Source organism: Gastrolobium bilobum, unplaced genomic scaffold (genome assembly GCF_033153095.1).
Source record: "Gastrolobium bilobum isolate Gb01-03AN ecotype WA unplaced genomic scaffold, APGP_CSIRO_Gbil_v1 utg6994, whole genome shotgun sequence".
NCBI classification, from domain to species: domain Eukaryota; kingdom Viridiplantae; phylum Streptophyta; class Magnoliopsida; order Fabales; family Fabaceae; genus Gastrolobium; species Gastrolobium bilobum.
The window spans coordinates 44,934-70,216 of record NW_026896867.1 but is presented as its reverse complement, the minus strand read 5'-3'; the positions used below and the strand labels follow the sequence as shown (position 1 = coordinate 70,216).

General features: G+C 33.5%; 2 protein-coding genes across 2 annotated transcripts; both read right to left on the bottom strand.

The window, feature by feature from the left end:
• Positions 1-591: 591 nt before the first annotated feature.
• Positions 592-3,611, bottom strand: LOC133302523 (ricin B-like lectin EULS3). The gene is made up of 4 exons (XM_061502317.1): positions 2,962-3,611; positions 2,734-2,856; positions 1,382-1,610; positions 592-938 (listed from the first exon to the last, which is right to left on the bottom strand). Coding segments are annotated over exons 1-4 (954 nt in total). The 5' UTR covers positions 3,562-3,611; the 3' UTR covers positions 592-936.
• Positions 3,612-17,623: 14,012 nt separating this feature from the next.
• On the bottom strand, positions 17,624-19,437 carry LOC133302526 (NAC transcription factor 47). Its single transcript, XM_061502322.1, has 3 exons — positions 19,182-19,437; positions 18,726-19,033; positions 17,624-18,633 (listed from the first exon to the last, which is right to left on the bottom strand). The coding sequence occupies exons 1-3, from the start codon at positions 19,342-19,344 to the stop codon at positions 18,046-18,048; spliced, it is 1,059 nt and encodes a 352-aa protein (XP_061358306.1). The 5' UTR covers positions 19,345-19,437; the 3' UTR covers positions 17,624-18,045.
• Between the last annotated feature and the right edge of the window lie 5,846 nt (positions 19,438-25,283).

Below are 25,283 nucleotides of genomic sequence, written 5' to 3'. Positions count from 1 at the left end.
ATGAATCCAATGGGAAAAAAAAATAAAAAATTGAACCAAGTACCTAAAGCTAAAGACAAAATCCAATTATTATTATCCCGTTAGACAAATATTACAATTGGAAATTTTGAATTATATTTGGTATCCATAAATTTATTAAAATTATTCAAAATTTTGCAATTAAAATTATATGACTAGGCACCCTTTCGTAAAATTTTTGCAAAGTAATCACCAAATTTGTTTTAACACTACTATTTGCACACTAATTTTATTACATTATTTTTATATTATTTAATGTGTAACAAAACAAGAACAATATTCTTTAATATACTCTATATATGTTCTTTTTCCAAAAGCAAAAGATATAAAATATGAAAGATCTCGACTAATTTAGCTAGTAAAGCCAAAAGATACTCATTCTCATCTAGGTAGGGTCAGAGTTATAACCTCCACAAAACAAAAAGTAAGCGCAAAAATGACGTAATTGCACTTCAGGGACAAAATATGGAAGATTTCAAAATAGGTAATTTCAGGGGAAAGCAAGTGAACAATTATCTTAATGCGTAACCTAATATACAGGAAATTTATGATATGGAAAATGAAACATTAAAACCACATGCTAGTTAAATAGTGATAGTCTGATAGATATAACAACAACAGTGATGGTTCACACTGAATGACATTAAAGATATAAGGTGACACATAGCTGTATACCATTATATGGCAATCAGCACCTTGCATACAAGTATGTAGTAGATAAACACACTTATTCTATTGAATAATCTACAGCTGGTTGTCTGGTACCAGTAACTGCATCTTCAGAAGCACTAACAGAAACCATTTATACTCTAAAACATACCAATGTATTAAACATACAAGCACAAACCAGTCAAACAGAAGAGCTAAAACTTAAAGATAACGCATCTTCAGAGCCACTAACAGTTCTGTCAATTGCACTCCTGCATTTAGCATCATTGTAAAGGAGAATCAGTTACAATTTTTCTTTCTTAAAAAAAGAAAAAAATAATATTAACTGGGGAGAAATGATTTTGTCAATTCTTGAAGGCATATTTAGCAACAAAAAAGGATCTCAACTATTTCTTATTTATATTATAAGCTAACAAGAAAAGGACTTAAGCTTTTAAGTAGATAGTAGAATTTTTGAATCATTAGAAGCTAACTTAAGTATGTCACAACAAATAAAGGGGGAATCCATTATTCAACTGGTAAATCACAATAAACTTGATGACAACAATTGATCTTGAAGACAAACACAGCATCCATCCGAATTTCTCACAAAAAGAATTATCCGTTAGATAATGAAATTTTTAAAATCATCAGGCATTAGGCATCTCAAAGAGGAACAAGCATAATACAGATTTGCTATGGATTGAAAACTTACAGTAGGGTAAGATCTTCCATCGCTGGTTTTCACCTTTGTTCCACTCCCAGAGGACTATAGTAGTGCCATCGCGCACACCTCCAGAGTTCTTATCACCATGATAAGCATCCATATTAAGTTGAATATTATTGACCATCCTTATAGCTCTGTGGCCATCACCCAGGTCCCTGCTCTCAGTCCACAGAATAGACTCATCAAGATAGTCTGGATTGTAAGGTAGCAGCCGAACCTACATAAGAATTATGAAAATTCTCATGTAAATAAGAAATTATCAAAAGGGGAGAAAGGAAGAGAGGGGAGGAAAGATGATATTATATAACATTGCTATGATCGCCCAACCAAAGGATCTCCCCTTCTATCAAATGGTTTCTACCCATGAAACAAAGTACAGGGAAACACTAACACGCAACAGACAACCAAAATGCAACTAGACCATAAAATTCCAGAATCCATAACCATATACAAAGCAAACCATTATAAGATCAAATTGTCAAATTATAAAACAAGGAAAGAGTTAATGTTACACATTAACTTTACAAAAAGTTGAAGGGTTGGGGAGGTTGTCCCATTCCAGGGTAAAAACAGGCCACATGCCTTATTGAGCACTGATAGTGAAGATGACCTATCAAAAAAAGTCCACTACTAGGAATTGGACCCAAGAACGTTTTACTGTTACACCTAATTACACTTGTATTTCACTGAAGTTTGAACTCCCTTCTTATTTATTTTGGTAAAAAGAAAATAGAAAAACTAATAAAGGGTTATCTAAGACTCAACTGGCTGCAGTCATCCCAACTTAACCAGTTTGGTAATTTGTACATCAGAACAACAAAGCTCATGCAACTTTGTATTATAAGCATAAAGCTCCAAGAAAATCATTATTAAGCTATTGGGAAAAGACCTTCAAAGTAGACTTTACCATTTGATTTTATTTGAAAACAGTAAAGCTAGCACAGTCATCCTGTTATAAGGTGCATGCTGAAGTAACGGGAACATCAAGATTACAGATTGGTAGCCACTTGCTGTAACAGACAGCAAATTCCAATTCTATCAAATTTCACCTACAGAGAGTTCAAATACTGGCAGAAAAATATAACACCCTATGTTGCCTTCATGTTTAAAGTAAATCCATTTGCCAAAGTCACAGTACCTTCTGTTGCATCTCATTAATACACACATGACCATATCATTCCTTACCTATTAGGATCTCATTCAAACAACTTACAATACTAAGGATGACAATCACTACATCAATAAAATACGCATTTGTTGCAGATGCAAACTCAAAGGAAAAAGGGAAAAACTTTGCAATGAAATCTGAGTGTAAGTAAAACTTGAGAAAGGGATCTTACTGGATGAGTGGCACCAATGGAATGCTTAATGGCCTCACCGGTGGCCTTGTTGACCAAAGCAAAAGCTGGACACCCCTCTTTATCCTTCACCCTGGTGCTGAACTTCTCATCCTTGTACCAATGCTACAAAAGCAAAATAAAAAAAATAAAAATAAAAAATCAATAAAATCAGCAACCCCAAATGAAAAAGATCAAATTTTGAAATCTTGGGTCAATTAAAGTCATCACCTGGTACTCATTGCTGGGGTTGGATGGTGTGAGAATGACATTCCCATGGCGAATGGTAAGACAGTAATTTGGTCCTGCCTTGGTGACAACCCTGAAAGTGGGTTTGGTGGAGAGATTAGAGTGAACCTCATGGCTGACATGGTGAACGTTGGTGGGAACATGGACGCGTTGGGGATGGGGATGGTGGGTCTCGTGAGAAACATGGTGCACAGTAGCGTTGGGAAATGGAGGGGAGTAATCAGCTACAGCTGGTCCTGATGGGTAACCATGGTTGAAGCGGGGATCAGGTGATTCAGATTCATGGTGATAGGAAGGAACATGAGGAGGAGGTGGAGAGTAATTGAAGTCATGGGACACGTGTCCTGATGTTACATGAGATGTGTGGTATACATGGGTCTCTGGCTGATGTGGTGGTGGTGGTGGCTCAGCTACACCGAAGAAGGGTGGTTGTGGTGGTGGAGGGTTGTCAAAGGAAGAGAAGGCGTTGACTGGTGGAGGGTAAATCCGAGATTCTCTATTATCATCATCATCATCATCCCTCCTATGATGGTGGGTGTGGGTAACGTTAGAGTGCTGGCCATGGTTGAAGGGAAATTCCATGGTTGATCTCTTTTCTCAGAAACACAAGAGAAGACAAAGTGTGGTGCTTACTGGTTAAGTAACTTTGGTTTGATATAATTGAGGTTGTACTAAATAATAATAATGTGACAGATAGCGACGTTTGGGGTCCACGCCACCACTTGGCGCGGGTTTCATCGCGAGGACTGAAGAGCGGGTTTTATTTATTTATTTATTTCAAGTTAACGTTACTCGAGAAAAATAAATAAATAAATAAAAATTATCAAACCAGTATTTCTTTGTTTTAAGGATTTAGGAGAGGCGAATCGCCAAATAGTATCTAAAAGATCCTGCCCGGGAAATCGTGTTGAATTTTTTATAAAATAGTTTAGGAATAAATATGTCATTCAAGTGACATAAGCGATCGTGATAACGTCTCCTGCATTTTAAACTGGGTAATGTTAGAAATTTCTGAAGCGATATAGGTATTTTTGGTATAAATAATATCAGTAATTAGATCAATTCCGAAAATAAAGAGAATTAAAATATATTTATCATCATTGCCATTTAATTATTCAAAGTTGATTTTTTATGGTGATTTCCAACAGTGATGGATCCAAAAAATTTGACGAGAGAGGGGTGAAAATAAAAGCTTGACAAAATTTGGATAATGAAATTGGCCAAAATCATGACACATGTCCAAAGTCGAAATCCGAACTCACATCTCGGCGAACCAAACTTGATGCAAAGACTAAAGAATGCATTTATTTTGGTTCGCCGAGATGTGAGTTTGGGTTTCGACTTTGGGATCCAATCAATAAAAAGATCGTGAGAAGTCGAGATGTGATCTTTCATGAGCATGAGAACATTCATGACATCTCGAAGCCCAAAGTCCGGGTTACTGTCAGACGTGAAGAACCCATCCCTCCTGTCTGAGCTGAAGCAGGGGGAGAAAATGAAGAAAATGATGATCAACAACAAGCTGAATATGACCAAGACATTGAGGTCCGAGTTGATGATGAGATCTGGGATGAAAATGATGAACCGGGTTCTCAAGCTGAAGAACAGCCGAGATATCCAACTCGAGAAAGAAGACCCTCTACAAGGTACTCATCTGATGAATACACCGTTGTTGCTGAAGACGGTGAGCCTCAGAGTTATGATGAGGTTGTGATGAGCTCAGAGAAAGAAGAATGGAAAAAGGCAATGCAAGACGAGATGAAGTCTCTGCACGAGAATCAGACTTATGAGCTGACCGAGTTGCCTAAAGGAAGACGAGTTTTGAAAAACAAATGGGTCTACAAGATTAAGAATGAAGAGAACGGGCAAAAGCCGAGATACAAAGCCCGGATTGTAGTGAAAGGCTGCAATCAGAAGAAAGGAGTAGATTTTGAGGAGATTTTTTCTCCTGTGGTGAAAATGACCTCGGTCCGAACCGTGTTAGCCATGGCGGCTTCAATGGACCTCGAGGTAGAACAAATGGACGTGAAGACGGCATTTCTTCATGGTGATTTAGAAGAAGAAATATATATGGAGCAACCTGAAGGATTCCAAGCTCCAGACCAAGAAGACTTGGTATGTCGTTTGAAAAAGAGCCTCTATGGCTTGAAGCAAGCACCTCGGCAGTGGTACAAGAAGTTTGAATCATTCATGACTGATCATAAGTTTGAAAAGACAGATGCCGACTACTGCGTATTTGTGAAGAGGTATGAGGCAGGAGATTTTCTGATTTTGTTGTTATATGTTGACGACATGCTTATTGTAGGGAAAGATAAATCGAAGATAGCCGCCCTGAAGAAGGCGTTGAGCTCGTCCTTCGCAATGAAGGACCTCGGCCCTGCAAAGCAGATTCTCGGAATAAAGATTATCCGAGATAGACAAAAGAAGCTACTGTGGCTGAGTCAAGAGAAATATATTGAGAAGATTTTGAAGAGATTCAGCATGGACAAAGCCAAAACAGTGAGCACCCCCTAGCTGGACACATAAAGCTGAACCAAAAGCAATGTCCGAGATCTGATGAAGACAACAATGAGATGATGAAGGTTCCTTACCAATCCGCCGTCGGAAGCTTGATGTATGCAATGGTTTGCACTAGACCCGACTTGGCGTATGCTGTAGGAATGGTAAACCGGTATTTGTCAAACCCCGACAAAGAGCACTGGGAAGCAGTGAAGTGGATCTTCAAGTACCTATGAGGTACGACCGACTTATGTCTCTGTTTTGGAGAAGGCAAAGCCGAGTTGCAAGGCTACTCGGATTCTGATTTAGGGGGAGACGCCGACTCGAGGAAGTCAACTACAGGATATTTGATGAGTTTTGCCGGAGGAGTTGTCTCTTGGCAATCAAGACTTCAGAAATGTGTTGCACTATCGACAACTGAGGCTGAGTACATTGCCTCTACTGAGGCAAGCAAAGAGATGTTGTGGATGAAGAAGTTCCTCATGGAACTCGGCCATGATCAAGACAAGTACGAGCTGGGTTGTGACAATCAAAGTGCAATCCATCTTGCGAAGAATTCGACCTATCACTCCCGCACTAAGCATATTGATGTGAGGTATCACTGGATCCGGGATGTGGTGGAAGGTGGAGACTCGAACTCGTCAAGGTGCACACTGACCAAAATTGGTCCGACATGATGACAAAGCCGGTTCCAGCAAGAAAATTTGAAGACTGCTGTGAAGGAGCCGGGTTGATGCTGAAGTCGACGCATTGAAGTCGGAGGGGGAGATTTGTTGGGCTTCCTCCTTCAATGCTAAGCCCAAGCCCATTTGAGGGGTTTCCTAAAAACCCTAACCCTAATTTCCACCTCCTCTATATATACTCATTAGTTGAGGGTGGAGGCTAGGTCAAATTTGAGAGAACAAATTTGAGAGAATTATTTGATTGTTTGACCAAAGCTTTATGCTTTGCATTTGAGAGATCTCTAGAGAGAGTTTGGGTGAAACACCTCTAGGGTAGTTTGATTATCACCATTGTTGGAGAGGTTGAGTTAACCACCACGTTGGTGTATTTGATTATTTGTAACCATTATTTTCATAGTGGATTTCTGATCTGGACTAGGTCCCGTGGGTTTTTACTTCTTCATTGGAGAAGGTTTTCCCACGTTAAATCTGTTTGTGTTCTTCTTCTCTCTCTCCTGTTTTCGTTTTGATTTTTCGTTGCGCTGCCTGATCTGGTGAAGTTCAGGCCGAGGTATTGCCGAGATCCGAGATCAGGATCTTGTTGATTGACTTCCGCACAAAAGGCCCCTGAGCTGAGCTTGAGGGAACCGAGAGTTCCCAACATAAACCTGTGATAGAATTTAATTATTTTAAATTAAAAAATATTAAAATTTGAATACAATCTACCGCCCACTCCTTATGGCCTTGAAAACCTTGAGATTTAAACTTCTTCACAGCTACAATAAAATGTTTATACTTCCATTACTAGGCCACTGAGAAAATTGGTGGAACAATACAAAAGGTAAAAAAGAAAAACTAAATAGGAATTGTCACTTTTCCCCTGGCTTTCTCGTCCTCTCTTCTAGTAGTTTTTCATTAGTTTAGCAAATATGGATAACATAAGTTTTAAATAGTTGGTTACACCTAATGTTGATAATTATCAGTTATTATGTAGTTGTTATCCTGATTTAGATGCTATCTTTGAATTCAAATCTGGTTTAACCCATTTGCTACCAAAGTTTCTTAGTTTTGCAAGTGAAGATCCTCATAAGCATCTGAAGGAGTTCCATGTGTTATCCAATACAATAAGGCCACAAGGAGTTGATGAGGAGCAAATAAAGTTGAGAGGTTTTCCTTTCTCCCTGGATGGTGGAGCTAAGAACTGGTTGTATTACCTGCAACCATCATCTATTGGAAACTGAATGATATGGCAAAACTCTTCATGGAGAAATTTTTTCCTTCCTCAAGAGCCACTTCGATCAGAAAGAAAATAAGTGGCATAAGACAAGCAAATGGGGAGAAACCGCATGAATATTAGGAGAGGTTCAAGAGATTTTGTGCAAGATGTCCATGTCACCAGATTCCATATCAACTTCTAATTGTATACTTCTATGAAGGGCTGCTACCAATGGACATGAGTTTAATAGATGCAGCTAGTGGCAGAATTCTAGTCAACAAGACACCTACTACAACCAAAGAATTGATAGAAGACATGGCAGCCAATGCTAAGTAGTTTAGCACCATAGCGAATAACAATGCAGCGTTCCAAGTGCAAACACCCTCATTCCAGTCTTCAACATCACCAGCAGTAGTGTGAAGCACGGATAATCAGAGAATGGAAAACAAGCTTGATGAGTTGACTTCACTGGTGAGACAATTAGCGGTAACACAGACAGTATAACCTCCTTCCACTCCACAGATGAGCAACCCGTGCAGCATCTATTGCAATCCTCTCTCATCCTTGTTACTTATTTTTTGTTATGGTATTGCACAACACTAAAATTAAAGTGCTAGTTGATTCGGGGAGCACTCACAATTTCATCCAAAGGCAACTTATGGTAGAGCTTGCACTTCCTATGGTCCACACCACAAGATACGTGCGTTCCTTGGTAATGATGAGTTCTTGGTTTCAAAAAAGAAATGTTTAAAGGTACCTATTGACTTACAAGGTCACTGTTTTCTCATAGACTTATGGGTGATAGAGTTGTCTTACTTAGGCATTGTGTATGGCATGCCATGGTTGAAAACTCTAGGAAAAGTAACTCAAGATTATCTGAGTATGTCGATGGAGTTTTTATGGCAAGGTAGAAAGGTGAAATACTTCAAGGAGGTATGTTAGGCAATCAAAATGAACCAAAAGTTGTAAGCACATAGATGCCTTAAGAAGTTTATTACGGGGCAAATAGAATGGAGGGCGAACAAAAATGGATGGCATTGTTGCTGACATCCTAGCTTTGAAAGACAAGGTGCATTCGCTTCTATGGCCGATATTGGTTCAATACCACGAAGTCTTCATATTACCTCAAGGGCTTCAACCCTTTAGAGATATGAACCATTCGATCCATTTAGTTGAAGGAGCCAAACCGGTGAACGTCAAGCCATATAGCTATGTCCATCATCAAAAGTCGGAAATTGAGAAGCAGGTATCTGATTTGTTGACTACTGGCTTTATTCAGCACTCACAAAGTCCCTTCTCGTCCCTGGTTTTGTTGGTTCATAAACAAGATAATGCTTGGAGACTTTGTATAGACTACAGAGCGTTAAATGCTGTAAATATTAAGGGTCATTTTCCAATTCCAGCAATTGATGAATTGTTGGATGAGTTAGGAGATCAATAATTTTTACAAAGCGAGATTTGAGAACAGGATACCATCAAATTCGAATGCAACCCTTGCATATTCAGAAGACAACTTTCAAAACAAGAGACATTTATTGAAGAAGGAAGTTGTTATAGGTAAAATGTTATCTCGAATTTTTTAATATAATATTAGTAAATGTGAGATTTTATATTATTTACATAATTTACGTAATATTACATGGATAATTTATGAGTTTTTTTTATTTTAATTTATATTTTTAAAATATCAAAAAATTTATTACAAATAAAACACGAATAAACCCTGTATTTACATCTCAAATGTTAACTATTAAATTAAAAATTAAAAAAAATTAAAAATTTTAATAACCTAAAAAATATTTAAATCTTTTGTCTTTAAATAAATAAATAATTATTACAAATTTCATGACAAGGATATAGAATTATTCTAAAAACAACTAACTTTACTTACACATACACTTTCAGTTTTCATGTTCTGTTACACAAGTTGTGAAGAACACTCTTGTCCAATTGATTTTTTTTAATAGTCTAAATGTACAATGCGCATACATTATCTCTTTAATATGTGCTTGTATATTTTTCTTTAAAAAAAAGGGTAAAAAAATAATCACGAATTGAGGAATTCAAGTGTGAATGATTGAGTGAAAAAGTTTCATATTGGTTAAGAATGGACTAAGTGAGCACATATAAGTGGAAGGACTCATGCACCTAATGTCTTAAGGTTTTGGATTTGATTGTGGTGTTTCAAACCCACTTAATGTCGTTGGTTACTTGACTCATAGTTGGCGGTCTCTCCCCGCCATGAGCTCCTCTTGCACGGCCAAAAAAATGGTATCAAAGCTAATGGTGGATTGACCTGTGGTGATCCAAGTATGTATTGATGTGGGAAGCCAAAGTTTTGATGAGTATAGTCAAACCTTGATGAGAAGCCAAGCATTGATGAATCCCATGAATACTCGAATAAGCTTCTTCCAAGAGGGGAAAAATGTGAGCCTAGGACTCGAGAATATCTATGGTACTACGGATGCACCGAAAACTCGGTGCATCTTCCACTTATATTGTGACACATATCTTACTTTATATCAAATCACTCTCTCTCCTAATTTTAAAATAAATTATTCATTATTGATTTGACAAAAAATAAGACACGTGTCACAATATGAATGGAAGATGCATTGAATTTACAGTGCATCCGTAACACCAAAGAAATTTTCCTATGACTCACGCGTGAAGAGGAGATGTTGAGGAATCCAAATGTGAATGATTAAGTGAAAAAGTTCAACATTGGTTAAAATTGAACTAAGTGAGTACCATATAAATAGAATGACACATGCACCTAATATCTTAATTTTTTTTTTAATTCAAATATCTTAAGATTTTGAATTTGATTGTAATATTCTAAACCCATTTAATATTATTGTTCACTTAGACTATAGTTAACCGTCTTTCTCCACCATAAGCTCTCGTGCACGACTCAACAATAAGATTGTATTAAATAAGAAAAATCAGAGATACAACGGCAATGAATTAATGATGAAATTTGAATCGCCAACTTACTTGAGACTGAGTGATCCATTATACGTTTATATGTGCTTCAAGGACAATTATGTTTCGACAGCAAAAGTCTCACTCCCATTATTTTTATTAGATTGTGGATGGATAATGTCACATGTCTTGTCCAGCAACCAGAACCCTTCCCCTGTCATGTGTCACATGCATACCCCACATACTTTATTCCTTACCATTTTGCTCTTGATCTTCGCTCTTTTATGTGTCAGGGCAATCTTGTTTTGGGCAATGGGGTCAAGAAATTAATAACACAAAAATACTGAAAATCTCTAGAGAGAAGAAAGAACTTAAGATTTTGTTATCGCTTGAGAAAACGTTGGTTATTATGATAGAATTTTTGGGAATAGTGTTGGACAGATACTTAATGGTTAGGAAGGATAGGACACTGATTGCTCTCCTAACTACATTAATTTAAACAAAACTCTAATCTTATGTAGACTACATTCCGAACATGGTATTAGTGAATCTCAAAATGCAACCTGCAATATAACTGAGACACTATACAACCACAATAATCTGCAGAAGAAAGACAAATGTAAGAGAATTCGTGAGGTTTTAGAACAACTGGTTCTAGCTATAAAAGAACAAAATGGTGATGGTTCAAACGGCTAGGCTCATCAGCAGTGGCGTAGCCACATTATGTTTAGGTGGGCCTCGACCTCAGCTACATTTCAATAAATTTTATTTGTTATATATAATTATATAAGTATTTGTAATTGGGTCCTAACTAAAATTGTAAGTTGGCCCTAGCTAAAATTGTAACAATGGTAACAGACGAAAATTTGGAGTTGCTTTTACAAAAAAAAAAAAAAAAAATTTGGAGTTGCTTTGTTTGTATGATCATATAACAAATTGTTTTCTCCTAAATTTCTTCTTCTTTCATCTTTTTTCAATTAGCGTTTTCTTCTAACTTTTTTTTTTCTTATTCGCACTCACCACCCAGAACCCAACCATTTTGTGACAAGGTACGATGTTTTGTTTCTTTCTCAAGATTTTAGGAATACATATTCTTGGAATATGCATTGGTAATAATATTGTCCGCTCGGAAAAAAATTAATTTAATTTTTGAACCTTGTAAAAGAGAAATCTTTGTTTTTGCTGATCATAATTATTTATTGGGTGTTTTTAACATGAGTGAAATTCATTCCCCTTTTTTTATTTATAACTTTTTTTTGTACGGTTGTATTTATTGATTTTATTTCCTTTGAAAAATAAAGTGTTGTTTTACATTTACCTTTTTAAAAAAAAAAATTATTTTAATGTAGAGTTATAGTTGCTATTGGTAATGGAATTGAATTGTTTATTGGTGTTATTTGTATTTGATTTCACAACAGGAATGAGAATTTTGACGATTAATCAATGAAAAATGTTAAAGAGAAAAATCAATGAAGATATATGTATATATATGGAGTATGAAAATTTCTTGTACATATTCATTAACAACTTCTTTGTTTTTTTGTATTTTTAAAATTTTTAAAATATCTAAACACTAATTAAATGATTTATCTGGATCCAATGTCATTTAAATGATTTTAGACATTTGTTGCTGATTGTTCCATGTTTCTTTTTAATTGTGAAGTTTGTTGTCCCTCTACGTTGATGTTTTTCATAGGTCACGACTAGGGATATAAATGGGCCAAGTTAGACCAGGCTTTGGCTTTAATAGCTTAAGCCTAAGCCTATGTAAAATATTTAGAGCCTATACTAACTTATTAGCCTATTAAAGACTTGATTTATAGGTCTAGCTTGACCTATTATAAAAAAACTAAAAAAATTAAAAAATATAATTCGACTTGTAAGACCTACCAAGTTGCAAATTAAAGTTTATAGGGCTCAAACTAAATTAAAATATAAAAGATAAAAAAAAGTATTCAGCAAGATCACGTGAAATAAATTTTCATCAATCCTATCTGGAAGTGCAGCGGCTTGTAATCCCTCCACTTTAAGAGCCGGTGGTATTCGGTGCTCTGTGAAGCCAGTCTCATGCGGTGCCCGCGACACCTGTGCCTTCGCCCAGATCCCATGGCTCAACTCTCAACTTGGAGCGGGCAAGCCAACTTGGTTCAGCATCCAACTCGACCTAGCAAGCCAGAACCATGTCCCATCACCTTGATGACCCCACTTGGGTTACATGCTGGTGCTACCCAACTCGGCATGCTGACATTCCTGTCAGACGTTTTATAAAGTCTCATTTGTGTCACGTTCTAGCCAATGAACTTATAATGCAAAGTCAAATAATGATTCTGTGGTGTAGTGTAAGTTGGATTCTGGTGTGTTTCAATTTAGTATACTTGATCCTCCCCAACTAGTTTATCCTTGTTATAGTACTAACACAGATGCAATTGTTTTCCCTTACAAGTAAATGATCTTACTTGGTTGTATCCATTTGAGAGTGCAAGAAAAAAAAAAGGGAGTGGTATCCTACATATTCGAGTTTGAAGTAGCAGTTTCTGATACGAATGGAGTTGAATCAGTTTCTTCAGGTCTTCACTCTTCAGAATGAATGATTAAAGTTTTTGCGAAATGGTAAATTGAAATTAAATGGATTAACAAGGTTGAGTTATATGTAATTTTTTTTTTTTATGGATATGATGTGGGGGAGAATTCGCTTAACTTTGGGAGGGGATTAAGAAAAGATAACAACTTTTGGACAAATATAAATTGAAGACTTTGTTTATTTTTATGATTTAATCTAAATTCTCTTCTTAACGTAGGCTCATAAATACTTTTCTTATCACCATTTAATTTTATGGCCTCTAGGATTATGAAATATAAGGTGCAGAAAACTAGCTGTTGTTTTGCACTTTACCACCTTTGCAAAATTTAACACTGCATTCTGTTAAGCAAAGAGAAATTGCGGTCAATACTGATACTGCTGGACCCATAGAACATTTCAGCCATATATATAAAATAACTCTTGTACTTTGTTCACACTTCAAGTACAAAATAAATGCTTTTGCGTAAGAAGTGTATGAGACGTATGCAATTATACTAGTCTTTGACAATGAAACTTCTAACGGATTATACAATTTAACCTATTTATAAAACTAAATGCATTCCAACTAATAGAATTTCAAAAAAGGAAAAAAGTTCTAGTGCGAATTGGATGTCATATTTGGTTAAGTGACAGGAAATTGCCCGTTCTTTAAACAAGAGAAAATGATTTGATAAGATAATTGAAGATTGTATGTTCTATATATAAGGTTATATCTGATAATTTTACTTACATAAAAAGGTCGTCTTCAATTGAAACACAAGGAAGTGGTGGAGATCAAGACAGTGCAAACGATGACAATAATTGTGAAGGTAAATGGTTTAGGATTTAGTAATAGGTCAGTATCAGATTTAAGGAAAACTGAAGTCTAAACTAAAAAATGTGTCCACTTGATGTAACAAAAACAAAATGTGGGTCCACTTGGGTTAAGAAGAAATTTTTTGCCCACTAAAATCAGTCCATGATTTGGACCGAATCATCGATAATCAGGTCCATTAATTCACTTTTTTTTTTTTTTAACCAGTGACAAAATCTAGCCTTATAATAGGACTCACGGCGTTCAGTTAACCTCAATACCTGAGCTTTCAAGACTCAAAGCTTATCAGTTCCATTCAGAAAATCATATATAATCTCTCTTTTGGTAGTGACCTCAAATATCTCCTATTAGAGAAATTATCACATGCTATTTTATTTTTATTTTTTTTTGGTAAACTCACATGCTATTTATTTAAGTATTAGGTAACATGTTACTTATTCTATCAATATTTTGATATTTTAATCTTAATCAATAACAAGACTTACATAACTACACAAATGAGTAATAAATCTCATCATATAATTAAAATATTAAAATGTAAATAAAGAGAATGCAATATCCTAAGTGACGCTCTGATATTATGCAATAATTTCTCCCCTTATCAATTATCATAGCCAAGTGAACTACGGAGTGTACAATGATATCAACCATTGATCACAATCCAGGGCACCTCCACTTATTAAAATAAATGATTGTAATATAAATGGATTGTATAAGAAATTAAGAATTGATTGGCAAAGAATTTACTAGACAATATTTTTTATGAAACATACTTTAAAGTGTCAAACTTATTTAGGTATATACATTATATAAATTATAATTACTTCCAAAGCATGATTGTAACAATATTTTTTTGAAGAAATATCTCACTTATTAAAAGAGTTTCATAATCTTGTTTTGTGAGGTTTTTTTTTGGAAAAATTATTGGGTATTACTTCAAAGTTAATTTTGTTTACCGTGAAAATATCTTTGACTCATCAATTAATGGGAAAAAAATATTTATTAATTATTGACTTTAAACTGATAATTATAACATGTTTGGATAAGATTAATCTAAAAACAATATATCTTTTTTTATTTTCTCAACCGACTCATCAATTAATGGGAAAAATAATTTTGTTCAAAACCTTTTAAATAAACTTTTGATTATAATTTTGTTTGGTATAGCTACAGTAATTACCTTATTGAGGCGAGTGGGTTCTCTAAATATCTTCACACGCTTGAGTTACAATTAAAATTCATTATCTCACCCTTAAAATATATTTCGTGAGAATCAAATGTAAGTATTTTCTCCACCTACTTAGCCTGTATTATCAACTAAGCTACACTCATCAGGTGATTATAATTTATTTTAAATACATAATAAACTAATATAAGCTCAAACTTAATTAATGTAAAAGTTTCAAAATCTAGTACTGAAAAACGTGTCTTTCTAATTAAAAGGTATATCTTTCTTATTTTTCACAGAAAAGGGTATATATATATATATATATATATATATATATATATATATATATATATATATCTTTCTCTTTTAAAACAAGGCGGGGCATACTTTAATAAAACCAACGTTACAAGATTGTAATTTATCAAAAGAGAGAAAGCAATACAAAACATAGAGTGCTGTTAAAGCTTCAACTTCAATGGTTGGTTCACTTTGTTCTTATTTGCTTGACAAAAATATAGCTTGGGCTTGATTTTAATTTTAATTTTTTTGGATTTTCAGGGATATTCCCATCCATTTGAATAAAACTAATCAACTTGGGTTTGATTGTAGGAGTCTTATGTTGATGAATTATGATCTATAATTAAGTCTTTTGTTAGATTTTTATTAATAACATGTTAGATAATTAACAGTTTATTTTAAAAAAAAAAAATTTTTTATTTTTTTTTTCAAAAATCTGATAAACTATTTTTATTTTATTTTTAATAAAAAAAGGCTAATCCAAATAAATTCACAGATTTTTACATGTACTCAGACAAACGTCCCACACCTCCCCTCCCCCCTCCGGGCCCAACCTTCCGGTTTAACTTTGCATGCTTGAACAAAAACAATCTTGAATTGGGCTGATAATCATTTGGGCCAGATATTTTTCCGCCATTTTAATTTCGACTACTAAAACTATTGTGGGTTTATTATTTATTAACCCTATCCAAATATTTGTTGGGTTAATTGGGTCAATAGCTTATTTAGACTTTATTAGGGTAGTGTTTGGTAGATGTTTTTTTTTTAAGATACTTATACAACTGAGATTGGTATTCTACGGGGTCTTTGTTTGGTAGAAGACATTCAAAAATTTTGTTAGCAAATTGATTTGCCCCGCTTTAGACAATTGTGTGGAAATTGAGACCAAAAATACTGTGCAACAATACCACTTCCAACATGGTATTCGAAGATAATCGGTTAAATGGAAGAAAGAGGACCAAAAACACTGTGCAACAATACCACTTTCCCGGTAATATTTTGGCCAACTAAATAAATTTTTTTTAACTTTCATATCAAACTCACTTTTTCATCATATTTCTAGTAATTGTATTTTTTTGGTAAAAAAAATTTCTCCCCTATCAAACGTCCCATAGAGTGTATCTTGTATGTACATATTGACTAAAAAGAATGATTCTTTTGTACTTAAAAAAAAAAGAATGATTCTTTTATTTTTTGTTTTTCATTTTCGGTGCTACCTTTTTGTTTTTTTATTTTAATTTCTTCGTCGCAATAAAGAATAATAACAGAATATAGACATTGGAGGGTACTTTACACACAAAAGATTGCAAGCGTTTTGCATAGGACTGAGCAAGAAGGGGAATTGAAAAGATAAAATAGATTAAAATAAATGGAGTTTGGTGAGCACACCAATCATATTGTATTGATGGTTATAGGAGTAATTCATATTTTCTTCCTTCTGATTCGTTGTTGTTAACACACGGGGTCAAAATCCGCTCAACAAACTTGAAGATTAATTAATCAAGAACAGTACGTGGGAAACAGTTAGAAGAATACGAGATAAGGATTAACCTCATGCAACCTTCTGTGACAAAAGAAAAATGCTGAAATATATTTTCGTTAAATTAAACAATCTCCTCAATGTTCTAGTTAAAAGTTTTACTGTGTATGCATTAAATGAGTTAAGGCAATTACTTATTCAGTATTTTTTTTTTTTTGTAAATACTTATTCAGTATTTAACTTGCAGAATCTCATTATAATTTTCACGAGTTTATGATTCAGATTCTATAGCATTACTCCAAAATGTTATTTGCTAAATGATTATCTTCTACCTTTTCTCTCTCTAAAATTTTTCTTTTATAATAATTTCACACGAAGAAATATTTTTTATAATTAAAATTAATTGTAGTAATTTGTTAAGCATAAGTTATACTATAAAACGACATTTTATTTTATATTTTGATAGTATATTTAACTCAAATATATTTCTAAAAAATTACAATCATCTTAATATTTTTCTATATTAATTTCATGTTAAGCCGTATCATTCCCATAATCAAGTTTTAGCACTGCCACTAAACACAAACTTGTATTTGCGTGTTCAATTAGAGAATATTATATTGAGTAAATTATACTTGGTGTATTTCAAAACATAAAATAAAAAGGAATATGTGAAGACAAAAGGAAATGAAATATGAATTAGTGCACGAGCTTAATGATGCGTTGCAAAGTTGGACTTGGCTGGGCATTGCACAATCTAAAAAGGAACCACATAAAGTTGGACTTGGTATCTATAGTTTGGAGCCAGTATTTGTCCAATTGATGTAATTTATATTACTGAATTATTTAATGGATGTTCTTTATTTATTTATATGTTCAATATGAATGTCATGGTTCAAAACATGTCAATAATAACGGCCAGAATTATAAAGGTGCACTATTAAAACAAACAGAAGTGGAATAAGGTTGCAATCCAAATCTAAAAGAAAATTTATAGCTAGCCTTTCCCGGAAAAGAATGAGAAATATCATCACAACCAGAATAATGCCTTATCTACAGAGTATATTATAAAGCTAACCTGCCAACCCCCAATACGTACAAATTAACATTTTGTACACCAATTCTTTCTAATTCGTCATAATACTTGGAAATTTTGTATTCACAGTTTTCTTGACTCTTGAATGGCGGAATCTTTCTTTTGATCCCATACCTAACAGTTCCTATCTCCAATCTAACCTCTCTAGCACAAATTAAAGAGGAATAAAAAAAAAGGGGCTACATTTTATGTGTACTAATCCTTACGTAATGATCAAATTGGTGGCGTGCTTTGGTGGGCTCAGCTTCAGGATATTTTACATATCTTTATCTGTTTTCAAAGTCTTTTTTTTTTTTTTCTGACAATTTTTTTTTGGGGGGTTTTTGGATTATTCCTGAAATTGAAGATGTGGACCCAGAAGTAACTGTTGATTCAATGAAGGTTGTTTCATGAGGTAGCTCCATTGTGGGTTCTCATATTGAGCGTTGATCTTAGGGAAATTGCAAGAGGAACTCAGGTATTTCTTTGATGGGTACAACATTTCCTCATCTATGTTTGAAAACTGGCGTTTGTTCCTGATGTTTTCCATGTTGGGGACTGAAATGTTCATTTGGGGGTTCTTCTGAAACATGTAACTATTATTGCTGGTGTTGATTGGGGTGTATGAATGATCCAGATTCCCACTGTTGAAGCCTGCACTAGACCCAATCCCTGAAGGGTTGGAATGGTTCTCAGATAAGAAGCTGCTAAGCATGGAGTAGTCCATGGCATCCAACAGGTTGGAGAAGGACACAGATTTCTGAGATATCAGTGTGTTCTGAGGTGGTGGGGTTGGACTTTTTGTGATTGGTAAAAGGGTGTCCTTGAATAGATGCTCTTCTGCTTGATCTATCTCATCTACCACTGTTGTTGCCTCTGTTGAAGGTAGAGAATATTTGGACTTTTTGTAAATCCGGCACAGTACCCAATCATCTAACTGCAAAAGCTCAATAATATCAGTCATTAAAAGTGTTTAAGGAATATGATCACTTATAATCAACATGTGGTTTTGTTGGTTGTGACACTTACCCTCATGGAGGAGTCTTTGAGCTTAATGGGTTTATTATTGTCTACAAGGCGATATTCATGCATGATCCAATTGGTCTTAACACCCTTTGGGGGTCTTCCTTTGTAGAAAACCAAAGCCTTCTTAACACCAATGTTCTCTTGGCTTCCTCCTCCTCCTCCACCTGGCAATGATGCCACTATGGTCTTATCTGTGCCAGTGGCTTTCCAATACCCTGAAGCAGCTGCTCTGTTTGGCCTAGCACCATTTGGGTACTTGCGGTCTCTAGGACTGAAAAAGTACCATTCTTTCTCCCCAAAGGTAGCCTTAGCTGATGATAAAAGAAACCACAACAAATAAAAAGTAAAGCTAGCATCAACATCACACTAATTTATAAGTATGTGCTAGATTGATGTACATCACTATGACTTAGTGACTTGACATGGTATCTTAGAATATATAGAAAGAGAGAAACAAACCTGGCAAATCCCATGGATCCAATTTGTAGATATCAACCTCAGCAATGATGGAAACGGGTAAGGGTATGGAGGCTAATTTCTTCCTTAGATAGTGAAGAATGAGCTCCGCATCAGTTGGGTGGAACCTAAAACCTGGTGGCAAATTGGATTCTGGGGTTCCCATGTGCCTAGTTGGCTAGTAAAAATGTTTGAAGGTTTGGTGAGAGGATAAGGACGCAAACAAAGGCCTAAACTTTGTAGTGCAATGCAAAGGCACACAAATGGGAAAGAGAGGATTGAAATTTTTGGGGTGTGAAGAAGGGAAGGCATTTTATGGTTGTGGAAATTTGTCGCTATGTGGAAGAGATTAGGCCGAGAAGGCTAGGGGGTATGAATGAGAAAAGAGATCAGTTTCAAAGTTTTCCAAAAGTGGGGTCCATGTAAAAGAGAGAGAGAGAAGCAATGTGGAACTTGTGATGCCGAGCCACATCTAGAGAGAGAGAGAAAGAAGATGGACCCTTTAGGCATTGGCATTGTGTTATTATGCAGATTGCAGACCCTTCCACGTTTGTCGTTTCTAGGATTTAACGTTGCATAATGGCGGCTGGTCAGTGACATCATCGTCTTATAGATAAGGTGGTGACACGTGTCATATGAGATCCACAGGATAGAATAATTGATGGTATCATTGAAAGTATGTGCTTGTGTTAGTTTTGGTCCAGTTCCAGTCCTAAGAAACGCAATAAAATAATGTACAGAGGGAGATAGGGAATAGTATCTCATTCTCAACAGAAAATGTTTTTTTAATGTTAGTGCCCGTTGTCTTCGTCGTCGATTGTGGAGCGACCTGGGATTATTATGCGTGTGGCTTTTTGACACTTTGACTGGATCCCATTGTTTTATAAGAAATCTAAGTATTATGTTATATTATGTAATTGAGATATATTTTTCTTATGTTGTAGGAAAAAAATTATCTTATGTTGTAGAAACAAAAGTATAAGTGGGACCCACATGTAAGAGGAGAGAGAAAAAAAAAGTGGTGGGACCCAACCCTTTTTGTGTGTGTAGGAGAGATGTTTATCTCATGTAAAATGAGATAAACATAACCCTATGTAATTATATATTTTTAAAAATATATAATTATAAATATTAAAAAAAAATTCTCTTTAATCACTTTTCCAAGGCTGTCAGTTGATATAAAGAGAGAAAAAAATAATTTTAATATTATAATTATTTACTCCTAAAATAGATAATTATAAGATATTAATATAACACAACTTACATTATCTAACATAGTATTCGACCGAATCTTGTTTTATACTAGGACTAGGATCACTTTTTAACTTTTTTTTTAATAATGGGTTCGGGTACAACGATAAAAAAAGTTCATAATTTTATACTTGGATTTTTTCTTTCCTCGTCCAAACACTCCATTCTATCCTTTCTATTTCTATTCTGTCTCATCTAATTATATCTTGAATTTCCAACCATAATTGCCTAACAGTTGTGGAATTTATGACATGTCAAGCAAGCTATACTAATGCAACACAAATAATTGAGAGATAAATGTATAAGAAACATCTTTTTAAAAATTATGTATACTAATTTTAGTTTAGTATAAGAATCGGAGCTTCTTTATAAATATGTAAGGATAAAACTATAAATAAGAATTATCCTCATTTCATTCTCGCTAATCAGATATAATGAAAAGTGATTTATACTCATATTAGTGTTAATGTGATACATTTCGAATAATTTAGCTATCCTCAATGCAAAAGTGTGATTTTTTTTTCACCACAGCATAATAATTGATGGTTAGTTATTCTCAAACATTTTTTTCACATAAACATCTTTATAGAAGCAATTAAGAAGATATCCTTTAACTATAAAAATGATACACGCGCACACAATTTTCATGCCACAGATATACAATTATATTGTTGTATCAGACAGATTGGAAGTTGAATATCTCGTCATAAAGTAAAATTGATCAAATAAGCGGTTCGACCAAAGTCAAGATATAATCAAATTAATAGTAACAAGACGTCCAATATTATGTGAAAAAATTGAATGGACTAAACAATATTGTAAATTTAAAATTAAGAACATAATTTAACAAGAATGTGTCATCTAATAACTTAATGTAATTTATCACAAGAATCTTTCATATACATAACAAATTTTATAAATTTATTTTTAATTTTAATAATGTCAGATTCCTCTAGATAAATCAATGAGTCATTCAAATTCAACCAAATAAGTAGAAAATTTGTCCAAAAAATTGGCAATTGATATAAGAGGGGGAAAAGTTAAAAAGGAAATAAAGTGAAAAAGTGAATAATTGTAATAAAATATATGATATTCATGAAATGTCTTTTCGGTGTAAGTATGGTTACTGAAAATATATCAAATCAGCAGAAACTACAAGTGGATCCAACCGATTGGCCCATATGGCAATCACAAAACTAAAGAAACAAAGGTGACAATCCAAACTTTTGGAGTACTGTATTATTGTCATCTTCATTGGAAAAATGTACCCATAGCCTCAAAAAAGTATTGCACTTACTTTTCGAAAGCGTACGTAATTATAAAGCAGACTTTTATTGATCGGAGAATATTTCAGCACTCATATATTTTTTAAAATCAGTTTATTTTTAAATTTTTTATAAATTTTATTTTTAATTAGGGCAGGGTTATTCATAGTTTCTGTTATGTAATTAATTTATAAATTATTTATAACCTTAGTTGTAGAATTTTTATTAGCTTATTTTTTAAAATTATGTATGTACGGAAAATATTTTATGTATGTACGGAAAATATAACCTGTAAAATATGAAAGGGAACTTATGTCTTTTTTTTTTTTTTGTAATGTAACTCATGTCTTTAAACAATGAGAATATTTATTCCTTCTATACCAGCTTAAAATTTTAAATCTCTCATTTACTAAAAAAATGTAAATCTTTCACTTAAACAAAAGTGATGCTTTTTTTAGATATATATAGTGCTTTTACAATTTGTATGGTGTAATGTTCAAAAAAATAAAAAAATTGACGCAAGTAGCATCAAAAATGGCATCCTTGGCGCCAAAATTACAACAACAAAAAGGGGGCCGACGCGAGTAGCGCCAATTATGGTGCCTTTTGCTCCAAAGTGGCGCTTAATAGTGGCGTCGTTCGCGTCAATTTTTACTCGAAGCACGTCAACGTAAATATATATATGTTTACGTATATGTATAATAATAATAATAATAAAAAGAAATAAGTAATTAAATAGTAAGATGAATGTATATAATATATAATATGTTAATAATAAAATAAATAATAACAATAATATAATAATTGATAAATAAAATATTACAGAAACTAAATAAAACGTAGTATGTAAACGTGGAAGCACCTGAGGACGGCTTACAAAATTTTTCTAGAAACTGTTAACGTGGATAGTTATTATCTCAATAGCAATCATTACTTAGTTACGATTTAACTAGTTCGTTCGAATCTAACTAGAACGTAAGCAGTCTCTTATATATATATATATACGTCGAAGAAGAAAAGAAAAAAAAAGAGAGAGGCCAACGAAAAGAGAAACAGAGAGAGAGAGAAAGAGAAATCAACAAAAAAAGAAAGAAGAAAAGCAACGAGGCAGTAACGAAGCAGAAGGTAATATTGAGAGGTTTAAAAAATATTCTCTCGTATTCTTTTCAATCATTTTGGGAAAACGATGTTTAAGTTTAATATCTTTGTCATCTTACCGAACTCTTTTCTTTAAATGTTTTCTGTTGAGTTTATTCTTTGATTTTTATTCTTTTGCAGTATATTATTTTTCTTTTAAATTTTATTTCTTTACAACAACTGATTATCATATTGACGAATTGTTTGGTACCAAATAATTATGAAGAAAATAGGTAAATTTAACTGATGAAGACTGCTATGAACTGAACCACAGAGTTTGGGTTCAGACGATTATATGGTAAGGGACGCCTTATCGTGGTTTGAGCTCCTCCATAATAAATCTTTCATATGCAGAAGACCACAAAGTTGGAAAATTATTTAACTTCAGTTAAATATTACACAATGTATTATTTATTATATTATTTCATTTTATTAAATTATCTGAGAGAATGATATTTCTCGTTATTACGGCTAGAAATGGTTATAGTTAGAAAACCTCAATATTACTAAGAATTTTCTCACGTGTGTTTGATTTGTGCCAACCTTTCCAGAAAATCATAATGCCTAGTCTAAGCTTAACAGGTGAAGGATGGAGTATCAATATTTACTCTTACGAGAACCGCATGGAGTTTTATATTGTAGTAGGAAATCAAGGAGCCGCTTCGATATTCTATGCTGATAGCGTGGAGACCTACACCTATAGGCTAGATTAGGATGAGACTTTTGTATTGTATAGTTATGTGATGTAAAATATAAAATGAAGTGATGTAATATTTAGTAGACTGTAGGACCTATGTAAAATAACTCCTTTTTGTATCTGACGTAACATTATCTATAAAGTAATGTTGGTAGATGTTTATATAATTTTCTTTACTGTTATTATCATCGATGTGTATTAATTAATAACATCAATTCCTTTCAATCTTATTTCTCACTGACTACGTGGAAACATAAATATAAATGTAAATAAAAGAAATCATGTAATATTTCTTATAAACGTTTCTAACAAGGGATGTTACATATGGAGTGTTGTGGCAAAGGGCAAAATTTTTCTCAAAAAAAATAGTTTTGAACTATCAATTTTAGGATTCAAACAATCACTTTTATCCCCTTCTATCACTCATTAGAGGTAAAAGTAATGCTCTTAACTCTTAAGAACATAACAAAATCCGAACAATATTATTGAATTACACAAGGGATACTAGTTGTCCAGTTACATATCATATAAGGAAATGGGGGAGCCATACCCCTCCATTTTATTATAATTTTTGAAAACTTTACAAAAGCATTAAAGAAAATACACACATGCCTCTCTCTCAAATATTATCCAAATATTGGACGGCTACTCCACGATTTTTATTTTTTAGTTAAAGTCCATCTCTACTTGTGCCCTTCAATATGCTGGTTAATTAGTGATCTTTCCTTTATTTGCTAATAACATTGTTATTGATATAGTTTTTTTTATTAAATTATCCACATAAATAATAAGTAAAGAATAATACCAAAATTGACTAATAATTATAATAAGAAATGAATTTTTTATATTATTTAATAATTAGTTTAATAAGTAATGTTCATGTAGAACAGTTTCGTACTACTATTTATTAATATTTACACATTTTTATCTTTCATTATATATATATATTCTCATCAATTAAATAAAATTAAAAAAAATTAATGGCATATCTAAATTTTATTTAAAACAAAACACTTTACATTAATAATGCATACTAACTATATAAGAAAATGTGTAAAGATCCAACTTTTTCTGATATTATTAAAAAAAGTATTAATTAACTGAATAAAATGAAAAAAAATGTAGAAATTCTGTTTTAAAAATCTTATTTAAATAGATCCAAAGCTTGATTATTTAAATCTGAAGATAACAAGCAAACGGGAGGGGAAAAAATTTGCATCTAAAAGAGCCGCATCCACAACATCCACAGCAAACGGGGTTGAACTTTTAGTCATCACTGACCCCCGTACTTCAGATTAGTCTCATAGCCGGCTCAAAGAGTCGAAGCTTGTGGGGATACCGGAGGGAGCCAACTCGCCTCAAAGAGATAATTAGGGTTGGGTAACTCAAAAAAAAAAAAAAAAAAACCCGCATCCACAGCATAACATGCAATATCATTTAAAGAGCCTATTATATGTTATAATTCTGGCCAAAAAAAAAATTGTAACAAGATACACATTTTTTTGTCAACAAGATATACATTTTGCAGTTTCTGTTTTGTCTTAAGAACGGGCCAGACACTCACGTAACCAAGATTAATTTTTATAATTAAACTTTGATTAAACCAAACACACATATTTGCGAATAATTCAACTGACCCGGTCTTCGCCAGCTAGCATTCACATTTGTAATATTTTCCCCCTTTGCTAGACTATATGCTATTTGGGGAATGTTGATTATTTTTCTAATTAGGGAATATTATATTTATAAATTATT

Bases quoted from the DNA above. Each gene is read 5' to 3' on its own strand.
- LOC133302523 (XM_061502317.1), bottom strand. From the start codon at position 3,561: ATGGAATTTCCCTTCAACCATGGCCAGCACTCTAACGTTACCCACACC. The intron at 2,857-2,961 runs GTGATGACTTTA...TTGCTTTTGTAG, and splicing joins ACCCCAGCAATGAGTACCAG to CATTGGTACAAGGATGAGAA. The intron at 1,611-2,733 runs GTAAGATCCCTT...ATTCTTATGTAG, and splicing joins CCATTGGTGCCACTCATCCA to GTTCGGCTGCTACCTTACAA.
- LOC133302526 (XM_061502322.1), bottom strand. From the start codon at position 19,344: ATGGGAACCCCAGAATCCAATTTGCCACCAGGTTTTAGGTTCCACCCA. The intron at 19,034-19,181 runs GTTTGTTTCTCT...TTTTATCATCAG, and splicing joins GGATCCATGGGATTTGCCAG to CTAAGGCTACCTTTGGGGAG. The intron at 18,634-18,725 runs GTAAGTGTCACA...GAGCTTTTGCAG, and splicing joins TCAAAGACTCCTCCATGAGG to TTAGATGATTGGGTACTGTG.